The sequence below is a fragment of the Hippocampus comes genome, unplaced genomic scaffold (genome assembly GCF_001891065.2).
Source record: "Hippocampus comes isolate QL1 unplaced genomic scaffold, H_comes_QL1_v1.1 scaffold10, whole genome shotgun sequence".
NCBI classification, from domain to species: domain Eukaryota; kingdom Metazoa; phylum Chordata; class Actinopteri; order Syngnathiformes; family Syngnathidae; genus Hippocampus; species Hippocampus comes.
In genome coordinates this window covers 1,103,175-1,113,875 of record NW_017805001.1, presented here as the reverse complement: position 1 = coordinate 1,113,875, position 10,701 = coordinate 1,103,175, and the positions used below count along the sequence as shown (strand labels likewise).

Below are 10,701 nucleotides of genomic sequence, written 5' to 3'. Positions count from 1 at the left end.
ATTGGTAAAGTATTCATGAAGACGTCATTGCGTAAAACCGGAAATGAACCCATGAAGCTTTTACGCGAGAGCGCCCTCTACAAACACGGAAGTATTATCACTGAATTACGCCACAGAAAACATGATTAAAATCGGCCAACAAAACAAATAAATTACTTTAAGACTTAATGTAGCCACGATTTTGACTAATACGCTACAATGTTTTTATAGTACACGTGAAGGCATCTTTTGCGTGAGGTGGAACCAGAAGCACACTTCAGCACAGCGAGCCGACCCAAGTGAAGTAAACGCAATTAACCGGGGTAAACAAAACTAAATTAATCACACATTGGATTTGATTTAGCTACGAATAAGTTAAAACTAAAATATTCTCTTGAAATGTGAAACAGAGCTAGAATACTGTCGTACTCCTGCGAGTGTCTAGGTTTTATTTCGAAGCACACAACCGGAACCAGTGTGTTTCTATTTTGTATTTTAATATTGTCGACCACAAACCTAAGCAGCAATAGCATGCAGTGTTTGTCTAAGAAATTCAATATGGTGCAGGATGGACCTAAAGCTTTATCTTGCGTGAAGCCGTAAAAATAACCGAAAGTAACACGACGTCTTAGTTTATTTTATTTTGAAGGGCTTGACCGGAAATAGCGGATCTAAACCCTGTGTGCTTAATGGTTTCGACCTCCAGCCTCAGCAGCAGAATCCGCACCGCTCTCCGCTGCGTCGGCGACCGCCTTCCCCCACAGGACAGCGGCTGCACGTCGGACACAGAGCCTGCCTGAGGGAAGGCGGGGGCTGGTGTGGGGTGCGGACAGCTCCCGGCGCCGCCGCTACTGGATGGACGAATGGAGCCCGGCTGCATGCACACAGCAATGGCTATGGGTCTGATGTCGAAGAAGGCGTCCGTCCGGAGCGTCGGTGTGGAAAGAAAGAACCTCATCACGGTGTGCAGGTATATCACGACATGCGACCAGGATCGCCCCCCCCTCCCCTTAATGTGCATGCGCTGCGCAGTAAAGAGCACATTTAGTTGGTTATTAAAAATAATTGAATAATCATAATTGAAGTACCAAGTGCCCGAGGGCAAGTACTTCACTTCAATATTTGTCTAATATTTGCTTTTACCCTATAATGCCACCTTTCCTTCTAAACAGACATTCTAAATAGTATAGCATGGATGGGAAGTTGTGCTCCTAAAGCGCATACATTCGCTTTAATCCTCCCTAAATATCTCGACCCATTTCCTTTATTATCACCCGCTGAATCATGCCTATATATTTTTAATAAACAATCTATGAACAAGTCAAGGAAATAAAAGCTCCTACATCATAGTGAGTGATGTCAAGTGCTTAGATGGGACAAGGGCGTGCAAAATCTCCTCCTCCCCCATTTTCCCTTTTGATGTCCCATATATCATCATCATCATGAATGATCACAGGAGGTCATGGTTTGTACTGTGCACGCGTCTCGTTATACGGCTGTCGCAAACGGAGCTTTCCCACTCGGCATACGACGAGGCCTGCTTTGCGGCCATGACGTCTTCTAAAAAATATTTCTAAATTTGAAAAAATGTCTAAATTATTTTCTCAGCCTCCCTATGTATCGTTCAAGCCCCCCTTTAGCCACGGGAGTGAAAAAAAAAATCCTGGAGCCTTGGCTGAACAAACACATCAAAAAATGGCAGAAAAATGAGAGACACGCAGAAGAACCTATTAGCATACTGGAAGGTGATTGGCTAAGATGCTGCAGAACGTGGTCACAGAGTCAGTCAATTAGTGTCTAGCAAATATGGGTGGGGACACTTTCATGTTTTGCCTACCTTACCCAGTTCGAAAACTTCATTTGAATCGCCATGAACCTTGCAATCTTGTGTCATAAGTAGTGTTAAAAATAAATATACCCTCCACAAGAACAACAAAGACACAGTCAAAAATAGACACATCATCAAGAGTTTTTATTCCAGGAATCCAACTTTCCTGCTTTTTTTTTTTTTTTTTTTTTTTAGTGCCACAGATAGTGAAGCACACAAAGTCATAGGTCGCAAAAAAAAAAAAGAAAAAGAAAAGAAACCTCTTTTGGGAAATTAGCAAGCTCACGAAAAAAGACGTGGGACTGTTGTCAGATCAATTAGAGTGCTTTTTTTTTATATCAGTAACCAATATGAAAACGGTGGACAAGGACGAGACACACCTAAAAGGCAAGCACACGTACATTTCTATCAGTATTGTTGACACGTTTTTTTTTTTTTTTTTAATCTCTTCCCACTTTCTAATGAGCGGCAGTCATGAGTCCCACTACCTCCTCGCACATGGAAGCCATTCAAGTAGTCGTCACAGGTTGGTCAGTGGCGATGGGGCGGCGATCCCACATCAGCTGGCTGGAGTGGCGACGTGGCCCATTTGCTGCCGTACTTGCTAAGCGTATGTTAGTGATATTTTAATTCCCAAACTGTGGTGCCTGCCAGGTTAGAACTCTAACGACATTGCGGTATAATACACAGACTTTTTGTATGAGTTTCAATACTTTTTTGGTGTCGGTATAAGACTTGGTTTTACCTGCCCCATGGAGGTTATGTTTTCGTTGACCGCGCTATTAGTTAGCTACAGAGGGTAGGCAAAAACCGTTTAACAGACCCTAGCCCACTGGCCCTGGAACCCTAAACCAAATCCCTGGGTCTAATACTTACTTTAAACCTAATCCACATCATTATAAATGTTTTGTTCTATGGCGGCGCGGGCACCCGCGGCGGCTCCTCTTGTTGTCTGTTGTCTGTTTAAGAGGGAGGAAATTTCATCTGGGCAGCACATTTGACAATAAAGTTGTACTTGACTTGAACAACCTAATTGAAATACAAATATATATATATTTTTTGCGAGGGTCTTTGTGTCGCTCTAACGAGTGCCCTCATTGTTTATTCCAGGGCCTATTTGGTTCATTTGCATGGAATTTAAGGGAAAACAGACCAAACCTCAAAACATGAAGTCCTTGTCGGGGGCATTAAAAGCCATGATGAAGACGTTGGGTGATGACATCTCGCGGAAAAAAAAAACAGGAAGAACCGAGTGCAGTGAAGCCTTGCGAGGGAAGACGACGGAAGAATTGATGTACACTGTCACTGGGCTGCGCTGCTGTTGCTGCTAGCAACCGGTCAGGGGGCCGTTTATGCAATTTTTAACAAGAGGTTTTGGATGCTTTGTTTACGGTGTTGGCAGCGGTGACAAGGGAATCGGTGAACCTAGGAAAAAAAATGACAGCAGTCAGACTAAAAGGGGATGGCGGAGAGAATACTCGTGGCTCGATTTCTCCCTTCTTCGGTATAAGATGTAAAGACAGCAGAGGCATCTAAAAATTCTCCATTCGCCTTCATCTAACCAATTTCCAACATTCCCGACCACCTCGTCTGTTTGTTCCTTCCGCACATCCACCGACAGTCAAACACTTGCCAAGACACTCTGTAATATGGCAGAAAGGGAATGGGAGACACACCCGACCGGAGTTAGACTTTTCGAATTTGGCTTTGTTTCAAAAGCTCTTGAATTATTCATCATCAGCCATTCATTCTCTCGGAACATCTCCTCAGACGGTCCACCAGACGGGTGGGCCTTGCTTCATCATCGTGTGCTGCAAATGCGACTGAAAAATAGAGAGAGAGAGAGAGAGAGAGAGAAAGAAAGAAAGAGGTAGAGAGAGAGAGAAAGAGGGATAAGGGGAGTTTGTTCTTGGTAGGCTGGAAATAATTAAAAGATTGGTGTTGGTTTGGATCAAAAAGCTCCCGTTTTAGTAAGTACAGCAGAACCTTTAAATTCACTGCCCTCAAAACGTACTTAGTACGATTTAGACCCCATCAGGCTATCATCACCTCTTAATGCGATACTTAAGGATAAACTCCGTAATGGTGCCGTAATGACAAATCGACCGGATGAGCCACCAGCACTGGTCTATGCCACCCGGTTGAGACCACTTGAAACTCCCACTGACCAGTTACTGTCAAACGATGGAGAAGGGAGTCGTGGAAAAAAAGCACTGCACAAGCGCTCCAGTTGGTGAGCACCTCATCATTTTTCTTTGGCTTTTTTTAGTTTTAAAGCCGCCGCCCCAACGAGAAAAGGAGAAAAGTTCTACCGAAGTTCCAGAACCGATTGTGTTTGACCTCAAGGGTTCCAGTGTACAGTAAAAGGGCGCGGCGGGAGAACAAGAGGTTCATTTAAAGTGAGCCGTGAGTGGGCCAGGCGCCGCTCCAATTAGTAGTGAGAGTGGGTTGTGTATGTTGAAGGGCTTGAACACAAAAGAAGCTTTTCAGCTGTTGTTTTTCTGTGTCGAATGGTACCAAGGGCATGTTGCTAGGCTACACCAGCAGGTTCCCTTTGGAGTCTTCAGGAAGGTGAAAATCTGGTCAATGAGGTCACTGAGAACAGTAGGCCCCCCCTGCCTATTTAAATTACTGATATTTTATGATGAGTACAAAAGCTGTTCCTCACGCGGGTCCGAGGGCCGCCAGGGATGCCGGTTTCTGGATACTGACAGAAGCCATGGTACCAAGGGCATGTTGCTAGGCTACACCAGCAGGTTCCCTTTGGAGTCTTCAGGAAGGTGAAAATCTGGTCAATGAGGTCACTGAGAACAGTAGCCCCCCCACCCCCCTGCCTATTTAAATTACTGATATTTTATAATGAGTACAAAAGCTGTTCCTCACGTGGGTCCGAGGGCCGCCAGGGATGCCGGTTTCTGGATACTGACAGAAGCCATGCTTAACCCCTGAAATCACTTTTCTTGGTTTTGGATGTTGACAGGAAACAGACTTAGCTCACTAATCCACTTTTGTCGGTTGCGACTTGGATACTGACAGAAAAACATGCTCGGCACTCTGAAGCAGTGATTCAAGGCGCACGAATGTCCGCTGTATATCTTATAAATATGTCTTGATACATCGCGTACGACAGCAACATGTCACGACGTTGAAAGCTTTCCATTCGACGGCAGAAGGTGCAGTAAACCTGTGTGTCCGCTTCTTGCCGTTCATACAACGGTCAGGGAGCTTTGTGTTCGATTCAGCAGGCCCAAATTTTAGTCACGTTGTGAGTAAAATGAGACAAGAGCATCAATGTGTCAGTATTCATGCTTTTTTTTTTGGGGACACTTTTGTTTGGTTCTGTGCCACGAGATTTCATGCTTAGCTTAAAACTCATTCACTCCCAAAGACGTTTTTAAACGTCTTTTCAGACTTGGTCTAGAATTGGCTGATACTGAATGTTGAAAAAACAGTTTCTTACCGTAGAATTAAAGACACCACTGACCTGTTTGACTTATCCGATATGCTCCAGAAAACAGTCAAAGCCCCAAAAGTGAATTCAATCCAGCTCTTGTTTCCGGTTGGAGAAGGTCCGTCGCAGATGTTTGTGGTCTTTTGCTCCTGTCCCCCGAGATCGGAATGAGGTGCCCCCTCCCCGCCTAGAGCGTCTTGCGTTTGGGGAACATGGCTTTTCGAAAGGAGGTGGTAGTGGTACCCCGGCTGAAGGAGGCACCGCCCAAGGAGATTTTGGTCTTGCCGCTGGTAATAGTGGAGGAGCCCAGCGAGGTGGTGCTCTTGCCCCTGGAGATGGACGAGTTGCCCAGGGCCAGCTTGCTCTTGCCCCGCTTGATGCTGGTGTTGCCCAGCGTCAAGGCTGTCTTGCCCTCGGTGAAGCTGGTGTTGCCCATTGAGGTCGAGCTCTCCGCCGTGCGGACCCAGAATTGGAGGCAGAGGTTGGATCTCACTCCAGGTTGAGCATGGCACGCTCATGCAGCTCAAACGTCCCGCTCTGCAAGTCCTCAAACACAGCAGTAACGCCAGCGACGATCCGGAGCCCACCGGAATGCCGAGAGACCCTCCACCGGCATAAAGCCTTCGTTGAGCTGCCGGACGTGGGCTCGGGAAGGCCGCATACCACCCGGGAGTCGATGTGAATGGACAGAGGCAGCCCGTAGGTGGGAGACTGCCTATCGAGAGGGTGAGGGGCCGGGGGTTGCGACTCGGGACAGATGCACAATTGTCCCGTGGACTCGATGACACCGGGAACATTGTTAAGAGTCGTGCGGGGGGGGACTGGGGGGCGGCGTGCAATCTCACAGTGACATCACTTTGATCTGCACCATTGTTCCAAGTCTAAATGTTTGAAATAACTCGAAAGCAACTTCAAATGTCTTTCCGTGCAGTTCATTGAAATGGATTTTTATTATCCATTCGCAAGTCATTACAGATCGGTCGGTGTCACACGAACAAGACTAGCAGAGTTAGAAAACGTTATAAATAGTATGGTGGGTCAAAATGTAAAATCCGACAACCAAGCCAACGATAAACATTGAATTGTACATTAAAGGGTTGTTGATTAAAGCGCACTCTTATCTTTTCACACGTCCCTCTCGCCCCCCCCTGGTTAAACTTCTCAGTGATTACACACAATTCTTTCAACTTGCTGATACACCATCAAACCCCGCCTCACCCTAAAAAAAATGAGCACCGTGACAGACTTGACGAAAACAGACCACAGCGACATGTCCTATGTTTTATCTTCGATTTTCTTTTGGGTGTACATACTGGATTGAGACATACATCTCCCCCGTTTTTCTTTTTTTTATGTGCTGGATTCACGGCCGGTAATTCCAATAGACATGACTGTGGGTCTTGTCGCCCCTGCTGAGGGTGGTCCTGACCACAGATGCGCACTTGGTCCCGTGGGTGAAGGTCAGCGTGGTGATGGTGCTGGTGGTCCCACCCCGTGTGACCGAGGTCTTGCCCACGGCGACTCCGCTCTTCCCCAAAGTTAGCGTGCTTCTGCTCCAGGAGATGGAGAATTGGCCCCAGGAGATGGCGTACTTGGTGCCCAGCAGGGAAAATTTCCCTTTGCTGAAAGAAGTTCTGCTGGATGAATAGCTCGTCTTCCACTCGCTCTCAGAGTCGATTTTAGACTTCTTCTTATGTGCTGCGGCGCCGGCTCCCGGGGTCCGCTCCATCTAGGTGTTCCTGCGCTTGGGCATGAGCGCCTTGCGGAAGGAGGTGGTCGTGGTCCCTCGGCTGAAGCTGGCTCGTCCGAGAGCCACGGTGGTTTTCTGCCTCTGGATGGTGGAGTCTCCCATGGAGGTGGTGGTCACTCCGCGGAAGATGGAGGAGTTGCCCATGGCGACGGTGGTCTTCCCCCTGGCGATGGAGGTGCTTCCCACAGCCAGGGCGGTCTTGCCCTCGGTGATGCTGGTGTTGCCCATCGCCCCGGAAGAGGGTGGCTGCTGACTCCTAGCATGCGCGCTGCGTGGCCATTGACCGTTTTGGGACCCTTGCGATCTGGAGCGAAAGCCCTAAATAGTTGCGATCTGGGGGAGGGAAGGATTTGATCTTTTTTTTTTTTTTTTTGATACACGGAGCACAAAAGGACCTGGAAGCTCAGTGCGTGCACAAAGACCGCAAGGACAGGGGGTTAATTGTATTGTTGTCATGATAACGCTGAAGGGAGCTTTGTGTGGCACACAAGACAATTGGGGTGACCTCAGGGATAAAATGGCGTGCCCCCCTCCACCACCAGCACCACCAAAAAAAAAAAAAAAAAAGCTGCCAACCACCACCACGGCCTCATCGCAGTGCTCACATACAGTAGTACGTTTGTACACTGAGTACAGGACTCGGCTAAAGAAGCGTCTTCTGTTTTTTTTGTCAAGGTTCTCGGTCAAGACTCTCTTGGAAAAGTACACGGCTGAGCCCATCGACGACTCAGCCGAAGAGTTCGTCAACTTTGCCGCCATCTTGGAACACATCCTCAGCCACCGCTTTAAAGGTAACGAAAAACGCACCCCCGCAAGGATGCTGAGCAAGTTTTGATGTTCCCGCTTGAAAGTGGTGGTGGGAAGGAATGAAATACAAATACTTCATTCCACAGTACTTTGTCGTTGTGTAGATTTTTCAGTTATTGTATTTTAAGTAATTTATAATTGAAATTATATTGGTACTTTTAATTTTTTGGGTATGAAGACATGATGGCAAAAAAATGGGTCAAAGCCACAACCAAAAAAAAAAAACCACCAACAAAAAAACGGGGACAGCAGCGACAAAAGAGAAACGTCATTGAGTTAACGATGATGGCAACGGAACTTTTTTTCATTTTATGAACACTACAAATGTTAAAAAAATAGAGGGAAACTGTTTGCAGAAATACTTTTGTCATCTCTGCTCATCAGGCTCAGCCAGCTGGTTCAGCTCAGATGGACAGCGCAGCTTCTGGGAGTACATCCGGCTGGCCTGCAGCAAGGTGCAGAACAACTGCATCAGCAGCATCGAGAACATCGAGAACATCAGCACGTCTCGAGCCAAGGCAAGGACTCGTCATTATGTGTGCCTGTGGTTTTGTGCCTGACATCTTTTTTTTTTTTTTAAACGCAGGGTCGGGCATGGATTCGAGTGGCGCTAATGGAGAAACGTCTTTCGGAATACGTATCCACTGCCCTGAGGGACACCAGAACGACCAGGTAATCCTCACGCTCAGATCTTGAGTCAAATTTCAATTCATTTGAATTAAAGTCTTCATTTTCATGATCGTTTAACTATGAATCGAGCTCCAGGAAGAGACACTTTTTTTTTTTTTTCTTCAAAAAATTTTTAACTGGTTTGTTTGTGCTGACAGGAGGTTCTACGACGACGGCGCCATCATGCTGAGGGAAGAGGCCACGGTGCTGACCGGCATGCTCATTGGCCTCAGCGCCATCGACTTCAGGTGAATTCTGGTCACAAAATTAGGGACAAATTATGGCGATTCGATGAGCTATCAGCATGATGGATTCTAAACCTTTTTTTTATTTAATAAATAAAATTTCACATTCACAGATCAAATGAAATAATACTCAAAACTTATGACACTTTTTCTGTATAGTTTCTGCCTGAAGGGTGAAACATTGGACGGCAAGTCCCCGGCGGTGATTGACTACACTCCCTACTTGAAGTTCACTCAGAGGTAAAACTTTTTGGACATTAGCTCCGCATTAGCATGTGCCACGAACACAAACTCCGCCCCCGCCGCAGCTACGACTGCTTGAGCGACGACGAGGACCGGCGCAGCGTAGACAGCAGCAACAGTGAGGAGAGCGTGCCCGAGCATCCTTACATCCCGCTGGTCACCGATGAGGAGAGCTGGAGTAACAAGTGTCGCAAGATGGAGCAGCGATTTAAGATCGTGTACGCCCAGAAGGTAAGAAATAAAACAGCATTTTGGGCTGTTACAGAAAAGAAAATCCGGCGAGCGCTGCAAATAGGTGACATTTTCAGTCGATAGCTGGCGATAGTTTTCAACGGGAAAAAAAAATATATGAACGCAAATAGGTGAATTTGTGAATACCGCAAATATGTGAGTGGTTGCTGTACATTCATTGGGTGTTGGCTATACATATCTGGCTTTTCAAGAAATATAATATCACTCAGAACTCGATGATATGGTTGCCATTATGAATTTAAAAAAATAAATAAATCAGGTGCCTTCCCGGTGTGCTGTTCAGGGCTACTTGGAGGAGCTGGTTCGCCTTCGTGAGTCACAGCTAAAGAACATCGAGACGGACAACAAGCGTCTGAGGGCAAAAGTGGACGAGCTGACCTTGCAGAGTCAGCGCGAGAAGAAGGAGCTGGAGGCCGTTGTGCTGGAGCTGCAGGCTCAGCTGTGAGTCCCCCCTGCCCCCACACCCCTCCTTATATTAGTGGCAAGGTCGGGCAATGACCCACCAGATTCTCCCAAAGGCGTAGCCCGAGGAATGCATCGCGATCGACGCACCCCCTGGTTTAGAAGATCAATCATGAATGATTATTTTTATCCGTGTCTCTTTCAGCTCCTCCCTCATGCCCTGTGACCCTTCCCACCTGGGAAAAAACCTTTCCATCCCTCTCATCAACCAGTGGACCGCCATCAACGACCACCGGAGAGACGTCAAACTCTTCCGCAGGTAAGCACAATTATATTATAGTGAACTCCCGCGATTAGTCATAGGGGATAGCGACCGAGCCCTGCTGCCAATCGCGAAAATCCGCAGATCATGGACACCTCCCTAAAAGCGGCTTCTAATTATATAATTGCGAAGGACATCACACAGGGACAAACGAATATGCGCATGAGTGCTTCACATTCGAAAAAAATACTCTGTTCTCACCTTATGGCATTTACACCCAATAATAAATGCAAAGGAAGACACCAATACAGGCAGAGTGTAATCGACAACAACACCAAGATGCCTAAAGATGGTGCCAAAGTACTACTTTTATTGCTTTGCTTGTTTTCACCATATTCTATGAAGACGTTATTGTGATTCTTCCAGGAGGAGTTTCCACAGTTTGGAGCAACTTTCCGCCAAGAACAGCCTCAACTCGGACTCTCAGAGGACCGACGAGAGGCAGAACGGAGACGCTGATTGGACCTCAGCAGGTAGCACATGATTATGACATCATGGTCACGTCAATTGTTCCATGTCGCTTATCAGTAATAACAATCCCGACGCATGTTCGCCTGATTGGCATATCACTTGATGCAGTTCATTCCAGTCCACTAGGTGGCAGTTATACGCCCGACAAAGTGGTTGTCATGCTGTTTCAGGAAAGGACAACACGCCATCAATGTTGGGCCTCTGCGGCTCTTTGGCGTCGCTGCCGAGCTCCAAGTCGCTGACCAGCCTCAAGTCCAGCGAGTGTCTGGTCAACATCCGCCC

General features: G+C 46.9%; 2 protein-coding genes and 1 long non-coding RNA gene across 3 annotated transcripts in view; 1 reads left to right on the top strand and 2 right to left on the bottom strand.

Annotated features, from left to right (window-relative positions):
- Positions 1–97: 97 nt before the first annotated feature.
- Positions 98–10,701, top strand: part of LOC109531750 (RUN domain-containing protein 3A-like) — a 22,602-nt gene continuing 11,998 nt past the window's right edge. Inside the window, exons 1-12 of the mRNA XM_019896225.1 lie at positions 98–302; positions 629–949; positions 7,684–7,799; positions 8,200–8,333; positions 8,402–8,487; positions 8,643–8,732; positions 8,889–8,969; positions 9,038–9,203; positions 9,508–9,665; positions 9,832–9,945; positions 10,315–10,421; positions 10,590–10,693. Of these exons, the coding sequence (XP_019751784.1) occupies positions 843–949; positions 7,684–7,799; positions 8,200–8,333; positions 8,402–8,487; positions 8,643–8,732; positions 8,889–8,969; positions 9,038–9,203; positions 9,508–9,665; positions 9,832–9,945; positions 10,315–10,421; positions 10,590–10,693 (1,263 nt within the window). The 5' untranslated portion in view covers positions 98–302; positions 629–842. The remainder of the gene's footprint in view (positions 303–628; positions 950–7,683; positions 7,800–8,199; positions 8,334–8,401; positions 8,488–8,642; positions 8,733–8,888; positions 8,970–9,037; positions 9,204–9,507; positions 9,666–9,831; positions 9,946–10,314; positions 10,422–10,589; positions 10,694–10,701) is intronic.
- Positions 1,933–5,434, bottom strand: LOC109531803 (uncharacterized). Its single transcript, XR_002171250.1, has 2 exons — positions 5,292–5,434; positions 1,933–3,630 (listed from the first exon to the last, which is right to left on the bottom strand). It is a non-coding gene; the product is annotated as an uncharacterized LOC109531803 (long non-coding RNA).
- On the bottom strand, positions 6,549–7,356 carry zwi (zwilling). The gene has a single exon (XM_019896289.1). It carries the CDS (start codon positions 7,234–7,236, stop codon positions 6,988–6,990), a length of 249 nt encoding a protein of 82 aa, XP_019751848.1. The 5' UTR covers positions 7,237–7,356; the 3' UTR covers positions 6,549–6,987.

Excerpts from the sequence above, each read along its gene's own strand:
- zwi (XM_019896289.1), bottom strand. The coding sequence starts at position 7,236 with ATGGGCAACACCAGCATCACCGAGGGCAAGACCGCCCTGGCTGTGGGA.